At 48.5% G+C, this 18,105-nt stretch overlaps 1 protein-coding gene across 1 annotated transcript in view; it reads right to left on the reverse strand.

The window, feature by feature from the left end:
* EGFLAM (EGF-like, fibronectin type III and laminin G domains) overlaps window positions 1-18,105 on the reverse strand; it is a 144,457-nt gene that overhangs the window by 49,965 nt on the left and 76,387 nt on the right. The window contains exons 8-12 of the mRNA XM_005872576.2: window positions 4,375-4,490; window positions 3,495-3,810; window positions 2,496-2,596; window positions 1,006-1,106; window positions 179-323 (exon numbers count right to left, since the gene is read on the reverse strand). Coding sequence (XP_005872638.1) covers window positions 179-323; window positions 1,006-1,106; window positions 2,496-2,596; window positions 3,495-3,810; window positions 4,375-4,490 — 779 coding nt within the window. The remainder of the gene's footprint in view (window positions 1-178; window positions 324-1,005; window positions 1,107-2,495; window positions 2,597-3,494; window positions 3,811-4,374; window positions 4,491-18,105) is intronic.

Raw genomic sequence — 18,105 nt, forward strand, 5'->3', positions numbered from 1 at the left:
CTTGCAGATTCCGCTCTCCTGGGTGGACGGGGGATGGATGTGTGCCCTGACAGCGCCCCTGGGGTGGCGAGATCCCACAGGAGCCCGAGTCCTGCCAAGTGTGCTTCCGCTCTGTGGTGGGCCCTCAAGATGCCTCTGGTGGGTGCCAGGTGGGTGGGCAGGGCGTGCGGGGACTCACCTGGGACTGGCCCGTCACCGGCGTGTTGTTGTTTAGCTGCAGCAGCCCGTCCAGCCCATCTCTGTAGAGCATGACCGTGTGCCAGGCCCCTAGTTTGATTTTGGTCTCACTTACGATGATGGCAACCCCAGTTCCACAGTTAAACCTGCGGAGGAGGAAAAGGAAAGATCCTTTGATCAATCAGCTCATTGTGTGTTCAGATCCCACGGACATCATCTCAGGCTGACGGCCTCTCTGGGAGCCAGTGCGCTCAGAATTAGGTTTATAAGCACCAGGGTCAGCTTAAATGTGTGCACGGAAGAGCTAGGGCCTGTTCTCTGGGACGACGTCAGTCTAGTCGGTCTGGTTCTCTTCACTCTGCCCACATGTGGGTGCTCAAGAAACACTTGCTGTTGAATGAATGAATGGTTGTCAGGTACCTGATTCTGCAAAGGTCACCTGTGGCCCTGATGCTGCAGTATTTACTAAACTGGCCCACGTTCACCTTATGCACACTGTTCCCTGTCTACAAAAACCCATTCTGGCCCAGCCTGCATGGCTCAGCGGTTGAGTATCGACCTATGAACCAGGAGGTCATGATTCGATTCCAGGTCAGGGCACATGCCTGCGTTGTGGGCTCAACCCCCAGTGTAGGGCATGCGGAGCCAGCTGATCAATGATTCTCTCTCATCATTGATGTTTCTATCTTTCTCTCCCTCTCCCTTTCTCTCTGAAATTAATAAAATCATGAAAAAAAACCCATTCTGCATTTACTTTTTTCACACTGTAAAAATGGAAATATAACATAAGGTGGTATTAAAACATCTGTGGGCTTTCGGTGGAGTTACCTGAATTGGAGTGAGCGTCGGATGATGGCTAGGGACATGAAGTCGCCCCGCTCGTGTTCGCTCTCCCCACAGTAGAGCAGTAAGCCGTCCTCCGCCTCTGCCTGTCGGACGAACAAAAGCCACGGGGACCATGAGCACCGCCCGGTCCATAAGACGCCACCTGGAAACACTCATGAGCATGAACCCTGAGCGTGCTCCTCTGCGGGCCTACCAAAGGGACAAGCAGGTGGAGTCCAGGGAATCCCCAGGTACCTGGTCCCAGCACCCCGACAGCAGTGGTACGAACTGTGTGAGGAATGTCAAGGAAGCGACAAAGGGGAGGCCGCCTCGTGTTCGACCTGCTCTTTGCTTGTTCCCTGGACCCACCAGCAGAGCCTCAGGGAAACCTCGGCAGAGACCAGGGCCACGGACAGGCTGCTCTTGTCTCATCAATGCTCTTCTCGCCAGCAGCAGCCTGTGGTTTTCCTTTATTTTGGTTTTTACTTCCCTCCCTCTGAGAAGCGTGCAAATTTGCTCCTCCCCTTCTCTCAGGAGGACAGGACAGTGAAAACAGCCCATCTGACAGGCTGGTTTGCTTTCCACCCATGCAGGCTCTCCTGGAGTGCGACCCATCATCTTCTGGACGCTCAGCATAGTGACCGTGCCCTGGCCGGGTAGCTCAGTTGGTTGGAGCATCGTCCTGATGCATAAGGGTTGCAGGTCTGATCCCCGGTCAGGCACACACAGGAATCAACCAGTGGGTGCATGAATGAGTGGAACAACAAATCGATGGTTCTCTCTCCCCCTCTCCCTTCCTCTCTTTTTAAAGTCAATTTAAAACAACAACAACACATTGTGACCATGACCTCAAAGGGGACTCGTTTCCAGATCTCCAGACATTTTCGTGTCATCTGAGATACACAGAAGAACCACTTTAAGCTGCAGTCGCGACTGGATTCTATCTGTAGTTGTTCAGAGCGGAGGGCATCTACTGGCCTCACTCTCCTGAGATACATAGAACCACTTTAAGCTGAAGTTGAGACTGGATTCTATCTGCAGTTGTTCAGAGCGGAGGGCATCTACTGGCCTCACTCTATGCCAGGGAGACACATTTCAGCTTTTATCTGTTCCGCTACAGCCGCAGCAACGAGGGCAGACATCTGGGCTCCCTTTAAAAGCGGTTTTGGAATGAGAATGCCTTATGCCTTCTGACGTCCTGGCCAGGGAGGAGCCCCTGTTATGAGCAACATGGCTGGGACCCAAACCTTCTCTCTGGGCACCCTCAGGCCAGCCGCCTGCACAGTTCAATAGCACACGGCACCCACCCCCTCACTGGTGCCCTTGAATGTGTGGATGAGCCCGTCATCCCTGCTACCCTGGGAACGGGTTTCAGGACAGGCTCTGTATCATATTGACCTTTGCTACTTACCTCCCAGGCCCTCCCCCCTCTCCTCCTCCCTCCTGTGATAGGACGTCCAATGGACACTCATCAAACAAGGAATCCCTCTTACCCTGAATTCCAGAGTGATTTGAAATGCCTGATGGGAGTTCTTCAGAGGGTCAAAGGTTACATAGGAGTGGCCAAAGAACTGAGGGTACTGTATAGCAACATCTGAAAAGAGGAAAAGACAAGACGGAAACAGGCCGTTTCCCTGCTTCTTCTTCAAATGCAAAAATCAACGTGCGCCGCTGCATGGGGGTCCCTGAGTGAAACCGCTCATTGGCTCAGCCTCGCTCACTCTACTCTTTTCTCTACTTGTCACACCCAGACTCCTCGGACTCCTCGTTGTTGGGGACTCTGAGCTCCTGGAGTTCTCAGAGAGAACCTGGGCCTTTGGAGACTGTCACCCGCTTCCCTACACAGGAACGGTGGCTGCCGGATCTCGACGCCTGCTTTGCAGCGGTGCGTCTGTGTGCTGCACGTGGGCTCCATTAAGCCCTTTCCCAATTTCTGCACATGTCCTGGCGGCACTTTCTTCAGTGGAGCTGTGATGAAAGGAAAGCCCACTCCCCCGCGGTGCCACCGGGATGACTTATTCATTGCACCAAAGGTATTACCCGGTTGGCACACTTAGAAGTAGGGCTGCTCTCTAACTAGACGCAGTGGAAGTGGCCTCATGTTTGCCCTGGGTAGCTTATGTAATCACTTATGCAGGGACGAAGGGGCTTATCTTATGCCCAACCGGCATGGCTCAGTGGTTGTGCATTGACCTATGAACCAGGAGGTCACGGTTTGATTCCCGGTCAGGGCACATGCCTGGGTTGCAGGCCCGATCCCCAGTGTGGGGCATGCAAGAGGCAGCCAATCAATGATTCTATCTCATCATTAATGTTTCTATCTCTCTCTCCCTCTCCCTTCCTCTCTGAAATCAATGAAAACATATTTTAAAAAAAGAAGAGGCTTATCTTGGACAAAGGGTTAGAAGAAACCACAGGTGGTCAGCAAACCTGCCCTCTGGTGTCCAGTGGGGCCAACCCACCCCTGTGCCCTTGCCCCATGGAAGGCCTACCTTCGGAGCAGCTCTCACCACCTTTGCCCAGGTTGCAGTGGCACCGTGAGCGCCCCCAGGTGTAGTCATTGGCACAAAAGCTGTCACCGGGGCAGAGAGTTTCATCGCACGGCTTGTCAAAGAGCCTGGGCATCGCAGGCACACCATTCTTCCCTTGTCTCTTCAGCAGAGTGGGCTGGGGAGCCACCGGAGCCAGAGGGAGAGAGGCTGGAGTCGGGGGGACAAGCCTCGCAACGGTCTTTGGGTTTGATCTTGGCACAAACTTGGATTCCACCAACACTTTATTCCCTTCTTTGGTAGCAGGAAGTGGTTTAACCTACAGCCAGGAAAGGATGGAGACAGAGCACCAGGAATTAGACGGTCTTATTATGGTGGATGCCTAATCCTTGAAAACGCGGTCACTTTTGATATCCCGGGATGTAGGCGGGCAGACAGTCCTGACCCCAGTTTACGGCTAAAGAACTTGAGGCTCAAGGACTTTTGGTACCTTGCTTTGTATTAGTCAGAAAATCAGCAGTAAAGCTGATATATGGTTGTTTATTATTCTTATTATCACGAAGATGGAATTGTCAAGGACCTGCTCATTTCCTTATAATACCTAACTGTGTAAAATTTTACTCGGTGGGAAATCTCAGTATGTTTTGGCCAGATTGGAAGTCAGCAGGCAGGGCTGCCCACAGAACATCAGCACGGTTGGTATTTCGTTATTACTCATTTATGATCACCGGGAGCCTAATCGTCAGAGGGAATAGATGTGTTCTAGGCAAAGGAGCCCATTTAAGTCAGTTTTACATAAAATGCTCACAGCCCATTGGCCAAATTACCTTGTTCAGCAAGAAAACAAAAACACCTGTGTTTTAACAGTAGCTATTTTTGTTACCTCCTCGAAGGAAATATCCAAATCTAAGTCGTCTTCGAATCCCTCGTCATCCTCGCTGACTCCCGTGTTCGTTAGATAATGGGGTCCGTAGAGGCCACTTCCCTCCTCCTCGGGGCCTTCGCAGAGAAAAGAAGCACACTGCCGTCAACACGCCCTCCACCCCTCGTCCACCCTAATCCAGTCACACACAGCCATGCCCAAGACACTGGGATGTGGTGGGCACTCAAAAAAGTCAACACTGAAGACGAAGGATCATGACCAAAAAGTACAAAACAGGGTTCATCTCATAAGTAATCAAGACAGTGCCAATCAGACCCCGAAAGAGCTGCCATGTTATACCGACAAGACTGGCAAACAGGTAAAAGCTGAGCAACAAAAACATCACCAAGGATGGGATCAGTGGGCACTCGTAGTCACTGACATTAGACGTGTACAGCCACTCTGCAAAACACTTGGCAATGTTTTATAGAGTAGAAAACATTGATTCCTTTGGGCCCAGCAATCTTACCCTAACGTACAAAACCTGGAAACACGTGTACCGGGAGACGTGCAAAACATGTTCATAGCATTAGAATTTGTAACAGAAAAAAACAAGATCTCAAATTTCTTATGTGTAATCTCTCAAGAGAGAATGGATAAACGAATTATGGTGTATCTACGGAGCGGAATACTATGTAGCAGGGGAAATGAATGAATGGGCACTTAATAATGCATCAGCGTGGCTTCATCTCACATCTTTTTCATGTTAAAAATGCAAGTTGCAAAAAAACCCCCCCAAAAAACCCGCAAAACACATCCAGTGTAATGCTATTTATATAAAAGTCAACAGCAAGCAGGCCTTAATATATTATGTAAGAATACATAGATATGTAGTTTAAATGATTAAGACAGTGACAAAAAATACCTGTGGAAGGTTAGGAGAAGGACGTGCAGGAGGCATTCCAGGGCCTTCAAGAATGCTCTCCACTATTCTATTCATTAAGACAGGTGTTGGGTACATGTGAGTGTTCATATTATGTTTATATGTTTTATATACGTTTTTCTTAAAAAGTCCCTGACCAAAGTTGCAGGCTCGATCCCCAGTGTGGGGCATGCGGGAGGCAGCCAATCAGTGATTCTCTCTCATTATTGATGTTTCTATCTCTCTCTCCCTTTCCCTTCCTCTCTGAAATACATACATACGTATGTGTGTATGTGTGTGTGTATTTTACGATGCCAATTGTTTTTCAGACATTGTTTCTGTTACTCCTCATGAAATCCTCTGAAATTGGTGTTATTACTCCCATTTTACCAAGTGGGGATTTAAACTCAGAAAGATGAAAGAACTTGCTTAGAGGCATAGAGATGGTAGATGGCAAAGCTAGAATTTATCCTTGGAATCTCTTTGATTGCAAATTGTGTCTTCAGCTTTCCCCCCCATCTTCAAAAGTCTTAGCACACAAGCTGGTCTACCAGTTGACTCCTGAATAAAGACTTTGCTCAGTGCTCTTCTCCACATTGCCCTCCTGTTCCCTCTTCTACCTCCTTCTGCATAGCCTCCCATTCCTCCAGCTACACACATTCTGTGGAGACACAGGGCATCATCCAAAGATCCAAAGCAAGTGATGGTTTAAGAAGAAAACATCAGACTCTTTTGGAGAAGAAATGGTGACTCCACAAAAGATGGAGCTGCTGAGACCTGTAGGACACTCCTCCTCCTCCTCCTGGGTGGGGCTGGCCACACACGGACATTTGCCCCTGAGCGTAAGCTCGCACTCAGCTCCCATAGCTTGATGAAATCAATAGACGATTAAGATAGTTACACCTTCTGAACTCCCTGCTTCAGAATATTTCCCTGGTGTTTCCCAACTTGGCTGTGAACCCCTTGAGGGCAGACCCATACTTCAGACTGTTGTTATTCCTTCCCATCCTCCACTTAACTAACACGTCACGTAGTTACCAATGACCAAGGTCTCCACCCGGCACAGGAGACACTCCTGCGATGCTCCACACCACGGTGGACCCTGTCTGTCCGTCCTGGCCCAGTGGGACATGCGTGGAGAGGAAGCCTTCCATGGTGAGACTTTGCCCCCAAATCCAAAGACATTCCCTCAAAACTGCCACCATTCCCATCCCTTCCCCCTACTCAGTCTAGAAGCTTAGTATTGAAAGAGACATTAGATACCTCCCAGTTACAACTTCTCATTTCAGTGTGAACTGAGGCCACAGAAGGAGAAGTGGCTCCTGCCCCCTAACCCATCCTAGCAAGTCCATCTTGAAGGAAAGTCCTTGGAGAAAAGGACCTTGACGTGTGGCTGCAGGTACCAAATGGCACCATGATGAGAATGGAAATGGCTCGATTCTGCTCATGTTGACAGGTAAAATAAGGCACCTATGACTCAGTGGATAGAAACTGCTCTGTTTCGGCACTGTATAGAACATATATCCTAGAAACCAGAAGTTCCTTTTCCATTTGGGGACAGAGAGACTGTGAGATAAGAGTGGGGAAAGAAATATGGAATTACCAAGACTCAGAGTCCAAGACATTTTGACTTTTGTAGCCAGACCTTAGCGATCAGCCACCACTAGTCCATTTTACAGAGGAGGAAACTGATGCTCAGGGAGTCCATGGGACTGGCCCAGGGAGGCAGCTCATTGGTGGCAGAGCTGATCTGGAATTCTGGACTCCCGGTGCCGTCCTCAAGTACTCTTCGCAGCACCTCAAACTCCGCATCTCTCACACTAACCCAGGCTAACTGTCATTTTCCAGTTTTGATCAGAAGGAAATGTGCCCAGGGAGGACCAGACGCAGCATGACCGGGAGACGCCAGGGACCCAGCTTGCGGCTGCTGGGTCCTGCCAGGCCCGCCGCCTCAGATCTCAGACCCAGCACTGACATGAAGCTTTTACTCACACTATTTCTTAGTGAAGACAGAACGTGCAGCCCAAGCCAGCGATAAGAATTCTCCCCGTAGCCTGGGGCTATTATAATTAAAGGGCATAACTTATCTCTTTCGACTTGGCACTTTGTTAATTAGGAAAAGAGAACGTTAAAAGGGAGGCATTTATTTAGAACCAGAACAGTCAAACCACGGACTGAATGCAAAACAAGTTCAAGGGTACTGCGCTATAAGAAAAACTAATGCACAAAATGCAAATTTCTATTCATAAATTAAGGATGGCTTTTATCCTACAAAACCTGTGTTTGTTTGTCTAAAGGCATCTGAACCATTTCAAGTGGCTCCAAACTAATTCTAAAGGGCTCCCAGGGCTCTGAGAGTCTGTGCCCTATCGCCACCTGCTGGGCTATTTGGGAACTGCCGCCATCTGGGGGTGCCTCTGCCTGCTGCTCCTGAGGAGCATTTGTGGGTCATTCCCTAATGGACCACTGGTTGGTGACCACTGCTCCAGAGGTTTCCTTATGTAGCTGATCCTCAGAATCCGTTGGGCTCTGGAATCCCTTGTGACTGTGTGATCCAGACGACTGCTGGGGGGAACTTTCCACTGGGCCAGGATGGGCATGCATTCACATCTGTAAACGTGGTGGACACTAGGGTTAGAGTTAGATGGCAACCCATCTTGTTCCGTCACAGGTCTTTGCTCTCCACACAGGTGGGAACGAGCAGCTGGAACCACCAAAACGTCCAATAGGAGACCCGAGCTTAAACAATGGGTAGTTTTGTCCTCATAGCAGATGGTTTTTTTCTTCTGGAAAAACAACTCTCAAACGTGTGCTTAACTATGGATAGTACTTATCAAAATACTAAAGGTTAGGCTAGCAGGTAAGAGACGTGGTGTCAAATGCCATCCACATTGCCAATGGCTGTGCACACTAGTCTCTCCATCAATAAAAGCAGAGAGCGGTACCATCCTGACCCGCTGTGCTCCGTGGAGATAGCGAAAGGGGGAATAAGAACCTGGACAAGCCAAAGGACAAACCAGGACACTGCCGAGTGGCCCCGCTCTGCGTGCAATAGTGAAACGAGCTAAATGCCCATCGATAAAGAATTAGTAAATAAATGGGGTAGAGCTTTATAATGGAATGCACCATGGTTATTAAAATTAATGTGTTAGGCCTATATTTACTTATATTCAGAGATGTAGATAGCATTTTGTTATACAAAAAAGTACACATGTACTATGACCTTATCATTAGATTAAGAACGATTCTGGAAGATTATATATCAAATTGTGAGTAGCGGTTATGCCGGGATACTGAGATCAGACATAGTTTTTATGTTTTTGCACTTTTGTATGTTGTTTGTACTTTTTTTTCTAATAATAAGTATGGATTACGTTTTCTATTTAGAGACCACAAAAAAGCGATTTCTGCTTTGGGATTATTAGGACGGCTTCCTTCATTGGCCTGCCTGCTCCTGCCCCTGCCCCTCTAGCGTCCTGTCTTCACAAACCAGTGAGAGGGAATTTGCTGAAACCTGATCAAGTGCCTCCCTCCACCCTCCACCCAACTGCAGTCTTCCCATCTCTCTTTGAGTGACAGCAAAGTCCAGTGGCCTCATGTGGCCTCCTAGGTCCTAACCAGCCACCACCAACTGTGACCTCATCTCCTCCCACTCTTCTCCCTCAGAGGACTTACCAATCCGGCCACACAGACCTCCCTTTCCTCCCTGAACAAGGAACGCTCTGGGATGCGCCTGCGTCAGGACCTCGGCATCTGCCTGCAATGCTCCTCCCACAAACGGCTGGCTGGCTGGCTCGATAGGTAGGAAGATAATTGATCCAGGATCTATCCAGAGAGGTCACCCCCTGCAATGCTCCTCCCACAAAGAGCTGGCTGGCTGGCTGGCTGGCTGGCTAGATCGGTAGGTAGATAATTGATCCAGGATCTATCCAGAGAGGTCACCCCGTTCTTCTGGCTCAAATGTCACCTTCTCAGGAGGCTTTCTCTGACTGCCCGTCACCTTCCCTGTTTTGTTTTCTCCCTCTGCCATGCTATCTACATGTTTAGATTTATTATCTTTCTCTGACTGCCCGTCACCTTCCCTGTTTTGTTCTCTCCCTCTGCCATGCTATCTACATGTTTAGATTTATTTGTTCTTGTCTGTCCACCTGACTAGAACGTGAGCTCTGTGGGGTCAGGCGTTCCTTTTGTCGGTCTTGCTCACGGCTGAATTCTCAGCATCTGAAACAGTGCGTGGCACACAGTAGGCACTAAATATTAGTTTGGAAGAATCGATGGATACGGTGGAAACTAACGTGGGGGACTGATTCTTTCGAAAGTGGGAATCCCCCTCACAAGGGAATGGCAGCCTGGGCTCTGCCCAGGACCTGCCCCGGGGTGACCTTGAGAAGGCTGCCAGGTCACCCGGGCCTGCTTCCTCCCGGGCTGACTGAGGCCGTCCTTCCCAGCTCTGAGGTCACAAACCCTCAACCAACAGCCTTCCACTGTGAGATCTGATGATGGCCTATGTCAGTGATGGCGAACCTTCTGATCTCGGCGTGTCAACATTTTGAAAAACCCTAACTTAACTCTGGTGCCGCGTCACATATAGAAATTTTTTGGTATTTGCAACCATAGTAAAACAAAGATTTATATTTTTGATATTTATTTTATATATTTAAATGCCATTTAACAAAGAAAAATCAACCAAAAAAATGAGTTCACGTGTCACCTCTGACACACGTGTCATAGGTTCGCCATCACTGCCTTAGACAGTGGTTCTCAACCTTCTGGCCCTTTAAATACAGTTCCTCATGTTGTGACCCAACCATAAAATTATTTTCGTTGCTACTTCATAACTGTAATGTTGCTACTGTTATGAATTGTAAGAGAGGATACTATTGCCGATGCCCCCAGAGCCACCCTGCCCTTCTCCACTCAGTCCTGGGACCCGGGAGGCTGACCTATCTGGCTCCCACTGTGCTCTGCCCGTCGGGAAGCCCCTGCAGGAGGGTGGAGGAGGGAGGAAAATGAATCAGAGCAACCTCCACCCTAAGAGGTTGTCAGGGGACACGTGTCCGAAGGTCACAGCCCTTGCCCGATGGCCCTCCCTGTCTGTCTCCAGAAGCTGGTAATTGCTTCCTCTTGACTTCCTGGCGTCTGTCAGAACTTGTGCAAATAGTCCCTTCGCTAAACTCATTTTAAATGACCCAACTGCGCGTGCCTCTGTTTCCTGCCAGGAGCCTGGTGACACCTGAGATCATTAGGAAAGCCGTCTCTTCTCCCAGGGTTGTCTCTGACTTGCACATGTTTGTACCTATTTGTTCCACGTTTGGCTGCATAATTGGATGAGATCCAGCCGACGTGGCCAGCAGGCCTGTGTCCCTCCTGCGCGTCTCTCACTGTGTCCTCCCATATGTCTGTCACTGTGCGCCCCACCCCCACCCCGCACGTCTCTCGCTGTGTTGGGCTGATTCCCTATAACTTCTCTGAGCTAACCCAGGACTGTGGCCCATCTGAGAACCTAAGTGATCCAGGAGCTGAGATGCTAAGACAACATCTGAATGGAGGATTGTGGAAAAGCAAGAAGTGCCCCCACGGGAAGGGCAGTAAAGATTAACCATGGAATGAGGAGTCCAAGAGAACGAGAACAAAATGGGTAACAAGAAAATGGACGGAAACAAAGGAAAAATCGTTAACGCTTGTGTTAACTCACGTCAACGTATTAATGTGTACAAATCCATTGAGACAGAGAGGTGTAAGCATGCGGCCCACCCGGCGGCTGCTGGCTGCGGCGGATTGACTGACAGGGGCTGCGGCTGACCCGGAGCACCTCGAGTGCCTTTTGTTTGGGAAATTATATTTGCTTCCCATTCGCCTTAGTCTCTCTCCCCTAACTAGCCAGAGGGGGTAACATCTCTGCGTACTGATTCTAAGTAACTGCCTGGTGATGGAAGGCGTAGAAGGCCTCAGAGGAGCAAGAAACAGGTAGCAGGCGTTTAAACAGCAAAGTGAATCATTTCCTTCAGATCCAATAAAGTGTGGGAACAGGCTGTCACCCAGATTTACACGCGTGGAGGCTGCAGCACGTGCAGAATCGAGGGCTGTGAGGGCGCCCGGATGCAAAGTCAGACCAAAAGTTATGTCTGCGTCGAGCTGCACACTTAGAATGCAGACTGCCGAGGCGCTGAGTAAAACAAACGACTTGTTCTTCCTCCGTCTCCTCGTTCGTCTCACCTTCCAAAGATTTACAAATCCATGAGCTCGCCGATTTATGGGCCTACTTATTCCAAGCTCCCGGAGCAATGCCGAGGAAGCAAGCCCTCCCTCCGCTCCTCTCCCGGCTGCAAGAGCAGCACAGACCTGCCTGAAAACCCTCGGCTCGCAGGCTCTCCAGGTCTGATACTTGTGTGAGAACATGCGTGTGAATTGCAGGGATACCTTTCAAGGCGACAATTTCATTCATATGCACGAACTGATTCCTTCCAAGTTTGGCAAAATTGCTGCCCATAAGAGGAGTTCCCACATTTCCTGGAGACCCTCCTGAGTTCAGCTAACTACACCCCAGAGGTCAAATCTGACTGCCACCTGCTTTGTACTGTTGAAAGGTCACGACCCAAGATGCAGCCGCTCCTGCCGGGCGCCACCCCAGCAAACGCACACTCAGGGTCCCTGCAGATGCTCCGCTGGACCAGAGCCACCAGCTGTGTGCCAGCCAATCCGCAAACGCCAAGCCAGCTCAGCGCTGCACGATTTCCCCCTTCCTTAGCCACTTCCTGCTTCTCCCTCTCTTGTTCTTTATCCTGTAAGCGTCCTGCTTCTGCCCAGCTTCCTTCCAGTTCTAGGGACCTTTGAGAATGGAGACTGCCTACTCCAGGCAGTGTGGGATAAACTTGGCTTTTATCACCTAAACTAGAGGCCTGGGTGCACGAAATTCTTGCACTGGGCGGGGGGAGGGGGGGTTCCCATGTGGAGTGGGCCTAAGCCGTCAGTTGGACATCCTTGGTGCTGCTATGGAGGTGGGAGAGGCTCTTGCCACCACTGCTGGTGCGCTAGCCAGTAGTGAGCCTGGCTCAGGGCTTCTGGCTGAGCAGCGCTCCCCCTGTGGGAGATCACTGCCCATCAGGGGACAGCTTCTGCGTTGAGCGTCTGCCCCCTGGTGGTCAGTGCACATCATAGTGACTGGTCATTCTGGCGTTCAGTCTATTTGCATATTAGCCTTTTATTATACAGGATTGTCTTCTTTAATCATTTAACAATGCAGGAGTCAAAAATATGGTTCTCACATTCTTAAATGGCTGAAAAAAGGGTTTTAAAAGATAAAATCTTTTGTGACACATGAAAACCATATGAAATACACATTTCAGTGTCCACTGATAAAGTTTTATTGGAACATGGGCACACACATTGTTTATCGTCTGTGGCTGCTTCCATGCAGAGGTGCCTGAAAATCCCAACAGAGTCACTATCGCGCCCTCCTCAGAAAAACGTGCTGACCCTCATCTAAGTGAATGGTTCTTAGTGGGAGGTTAAAAATAAAAAGCAAACACACACATAAAAACAGGGGTACAGCACTAACTCTGGGGTTTTTCTCCCCCTTTCTGGCTGATCCAGGATGTGCTTGCATAATGAGTTATAAAATTTTATTGTGCCTTGCAGTTTGGATTCTCTGATGTCTTTTAAATCTGCAACCTTCTTTTTTCTTTTTAAGAAAAAAATATGATTTTATTGATTTCAGAGAGAGGAAGAGGGAGGGAGAGAGAGATAGAAACATCAATGATGAGAGAGAATCATCGATCAGCTGCCTCCTGCACGCCCCCTACTGGGGATTGGGCCCTGGCATGTGCCCTGATCTGGAATCGAACCATGACCTCCTGGTTCATAGGTTGACACTCAACCACTGAGTCACACCAGTCTGGCCAAATGTGCAGCCTTCTGAAACTAACCAACCAACTAAAACCCAGTCCCTCTCTGATTGCTTCCTACCGCCCCCCCACTCTCCCGCCAGTGCCTGCCACCACCTTCTGTCCCCACTTCCTACCCCTCTGCTCACTGCAGCAGCCAATTCAGAAGCTCTCACTCATCACCAGGAGGGAGGACATCTACTTTGTGGCTACTTTTAGTGACAACATCTACCCAGGAACCCTAGCAAACGGAGCTGGTCTCTGGGGAGATGTTAAGGCAATTACAAACAAGGGCCCAAATCTCAGAGCAAAACTGGGTAAATGCCAGATTCACACATGGACACTTGTGGGACAAAGGATATAAACAGACATACAACCAGCAACAGCTGAAGAGCGATGTCTGAGTAAGGAAGGCAGAGAGAAGAAAAGTGGGGTGAGGGTGGGGGCGAGGATATGGGGGAACATTGTGGAGTCAGGGTTAGTGTAGAAATGTGATTGAGCCAGGCTGGATTTGTCTCAGCTCGGTAGAAGAAGAGTTTCTGAAACTGTTGAAGAAATTGGATTGTGGGGTGAATACAGCAAAAGCCAAACAAACCAAGCATCTCTCCCACCTCCCTATGTGATCTCTGAGGCTCTGAGACCATAACCAGACCTATTAGGACTAGAGGAGAAATTTAGTGTAGAAATGATAAAGCTTATTTTAATGATCAAGACATAGCACAGGAGCAAAACAAGGGCTTGGTTAGAAAGTGTCTCTCTTCCTCATTACACTCTTGATCGCTGGGATTTCTCTCAAACGCCTCTTTGCCACCTTTATTGCCTTGAACTTAGCCCCCAGGGATTTGCTTTCTCCTGTCCTTCCTTCTTTCCTCCCTCCCTCCTTTATTTACTTTGTTTTTATTGGTGTCACTTGACAATTCTGGGAGTTCGACTTTGCTTATAAACTTAGCCTTTGGGGCAACCCAAAGGTTTCTAGACCAACTTTCTCCTCCCACCTCCTCTGAATTCCCCAGACAGTAGCAGTAGAAAGTTATCCAGCCCCCAAAAGGAGTCCCTGTGTTAAGTCATATTCAGCCATTCACGTACTCAATCAATATTTATTGAGCTCCTGCTTTGTTCAGGGTGCTGGGAACACAACCTTGAACAAGGCATTCCAACTCCAGTTGGAGCTTATACTGGAGGGTCGATACAGATAATAAATAGTTTCAGGCAGTGAAAGGGCTACGGAGAAAATCAAGCAGGAAATGGGGCCGGGGTAACAGTGAGAGGGAAGCCTGCCTGAGGGGTGGTCGTGGGGGGATCTGGGGAGAGGGAGTTCCAGCAGAGAAAACAGGGTGCAAACGCCCCCAGGTGGGGAAGAGAAAAGTGACTTTTGATAGGAAGAAAAGAACACCTTCTACTGGCACTGCCCTGAGGGCACCGATTTCCCTTCTCTCTGACTGTATCGTGAGCACAGAACACAAGAACTTAAGTGGTTTAGGGCGCCAGGATGAGATAACCTTCCAGGGAAGGTTGTTATGATCCTAAAGCTGGTCACACATGTGAGTTGTTTTTCATTTCATTTCACGTGTCTTTGGTAAAAATAAAACGCTTTCTGACTTCTGCCCTTTCTATTATTTATAGTTCACATTTGTATTACTTGTTCCATCCTTCTTGGCTCCCAGAGAATAAGTGACTGCCCTGACTTCTGCCCTTTCTATTATTACTAGTTCCATCCTTCTTGGCTCCCAGAGAATAAGTGACTGCCTGGCGGGGCAAACACATGTCCTACCAAGCCACGCGTGGACCCATGCCGGTGAGGTTCCACAGGGCCCCCTGTTCTGATCGGCCAACCTATAAAATCAATCATGGGGATAAAAGAATGCCAGGAAACACTGAGGCAAATTATAATGTTGTTGGTATTTCTGAAAAAATCGAGCAGGATAGGGTGAGGGACCGGATCGTGTTTCCTAACAGAATGGATGCTAGGACAGGCTCCAGTACAAGGATGGACGTAAACACAGGTAGCATCATTACCGGTCAAGGTCAGTGAAATGCTCCATTTCTCATTTGAAAACACGGACACTAAAACATCTTAGGATCTTCGTCCGTTGTACAGTGACTTTGTGGAGCTAAGATGGGGATGCTAGGGATGCCTAGCAACACTCCAGTGAAGCCTTCAAAACCCTCCTCCCTCCTCACTGGGCTGAGCGCTAACGGAGGAAAACGCTGGCCCTGGCTTTCGGTAACTACCGACACAAAAGCAACTGAGATCTACCAGCGGCCCCATTGAGCAATTAAGCTGCTAATAGGGTCTGGCATTAATAGGTCCCGGGAAGTCAATGCTTGTTAGTAAGAGAGCAGAAGTGTTATTTTTCCTTTGGAAGGAGGAGGGCATAGGCTAAAATAGGCAAGAGAAGTCCAGTGATTGGCTGCGTCCAGGGTGGGATCTAAGGTTCCCATTGGGCACTCTGCCTCAATTCTGTACTGAAGTTCGCTGTTTAGGGAGCAAAATGGGCATCACAGCAAAAAATCAACCAGGTATGAAGGACCCTGAGGTGGGGAGGAAGAGGGGCAGTGAGTGAGTGGGAAAGCCCAACAGGTAGAAATACGGTTCTAACAAATTCCTTCAAGGCCACGTTCAAATGATTTACCACTGGTTGGACTTGGATCTAACCAATCAGAAGAGCTGCTGGCTGCAACATCCTGGGGCTATACCGATGAATACTGGGTGAATTCAGGCTGGTACGTATGTACAGTATACCTCACATGTTTTTAAAATATTTTTTAATTAATTTGACACAGAGAGAGAATCATTGATGTGAGAGAAACATCAATCGGCTGCCCCCTGCATGCCCCCTACATGGGATCTAGCCTGCAACCCTTTGGTACACAGGACATTGCCCAACCAACTGAGCCACACTAGCCAGGGCTACCTCACAAGTTTTCAATGAAAAAAAAAATCTTATAGGTTTTTCCTGTGCTGCCAGAGCTTCCTCAGTCCATTTTGTTTAATTGTTGACCTTACCATCCTCATGCTATTGGCATAAGAAGAATAAGAACCACCTTTAATTTGAATCTCACTCAGGGAAGTGGCTTTGCAGGCAGCCAAACCCTAGTTCAAATCCTGCCTTTGTAATTTTTATTCTTGGCAAAATCCACAACCCTTCAAAAACTCAATGTGCAAAAACCTATGGAAAGGGACACCATTCCGCCAGCACAAGGTTGTTTGTGAGGATTAGTATGGGGTTTGCCGGGTAAGATGCTCAGTGTGGTGTCTGGCTCACGGGAGACTCTCACAGCGGCAGCTCTGATATCCGGAATCTATTGTGATCCAAATAAGTGTTCCTCAGTAATTAGATTTTATATATTGGAAAATGGGTTTGGGAAACAAAATAACAGTCTAAACGAAAAGCAAATAAGCAGTGTGAATGTGCCGGAACCACAGGGGTTTCTAAAACATTGGAAGGGATCATGAGAAAAAAACACAACTGAAATACGAATTACAGTACATTCTTAGTGTCCGTGATTAGGCCATCTAACAAATTCTATTTCTGTTATCCTGATGTGAGTAACTGTATATATGTAAAAGCCGTTAAATTATATTTATTTAAGACTATTTCATGATTGAGAGTTTTCTCTGAGGCAGCCACCTCCCCTGTGCACAATTACTTTGAAATGATAACATTTTACTTCGCACAGGAGACCAATTGTAATGAAACATTACATAGCTGTTGGGGTGGTGAACACACAATACAATATACAGATGATGTATTGTACAACTATACACCAGAAACCTGTATAATTTTAACCAGTGTCACCCCAATAAATTCAATAAAAAACCACTACATATCTGTAAAGTTCTTTCATATACCTTATCCTACTTAATCCACAGAACTAGGATCCACCAAGGGGGCAATGATTATCAGGAACTCCAAGACCAGAACCATGCTTCAGTTTAAAAAGAGAAAGATCAAGGGATACCCTAACCCACATCCCCTCCCCTGACTCCAATGTCCACACCCACATCCAGGGCCATCTCATCCTTCTCGTGTCTGTCTCTGTGGAGAAGGAGACACTAGGGACGGAAGGAAGAAGGTGAGTGTGGGTCAGCTCACAGAGTGGGAGCAGAGTGGGGTGAGCACACAGTGTAACTGCCTAGCTTGTCGTAAAGACAAACTACACGTTCAAAGTACAGTCAGATAGATCTAAGGCTGAGGCTTGTCAGGCCCCTGTTACCCCAATTTTGGGTCATGCAGCACAAAGTTTAACCAAAGAGTATAGCACAGATGTCAGCCAGCAGGAGTGGAAGGAGGCCCTCCTTGGGTTGGAGATAGAATCGTTGACATTTCTAGGAAGAAGGTGCTTCATTCCTGGCCATACGCCTGGGGAGTTTTAGCTCCTAAACTCTAAAGAGGAAGAGGAGTCTAGCAGTTATTGGGTGATCATCGTTATTGTGTATGTAGAGGTGTGTGTCCTCATCACCATCTCCAGATCCCCCAACAGTTCATTTTGCAGGAAGAAGCCTGACACCCAAGGTTAGGCTAAGGGCTATTCTCAGAAGAGCCCACATCCCTAGGACTTGGTGACTCTCCACCCCTGATAAGAGCCGTGACCTTGGGAGTCAGCTGTGTGGGTGTCCTGTGAGGAGAGGGGAGGAGTTTATTCAGATGCACTAACCAATAGAACTAGGGCTCTGCACCGGCCAACGGACAGTGTGGGGCAGGCTGCCTTCCTGGGGACAGGGGACTCAGGGGACAGCAGGGCTCTTCAGACAGAAACTTGGAGGAATTTACTGGCAAAACTGAAAAGATGAGTCTTCAAAGTTTCAGTTCTGAGACCTCCCGGCTGCACAGGGTCCCAGCTGTAGGTACATGTGCCCCCACTTTCAAAAGACAAGGATTTCTAAGCAGGGATTGGCAAGGAGGGCTAAGTCATTGAAGTGGTTCCTGAATCCATCATGGGGGA

The sequence above is a fragment of the Myotis brandtii genome, unplaced genomic scaffold (assembly GCF_000412655.1).
Source record: "Myotis brandtii unplaced genomic scaffold, ASM41265v1 scaffold384, whole genome shotgun sequence".
In the NCBI taxonomy this organism is placed as follows: Eukaryota; Metazoa; Chordata; class Mammalia; order Chiroptera; family Vespertilionidae; genus Myotis; species Myotis brandtii.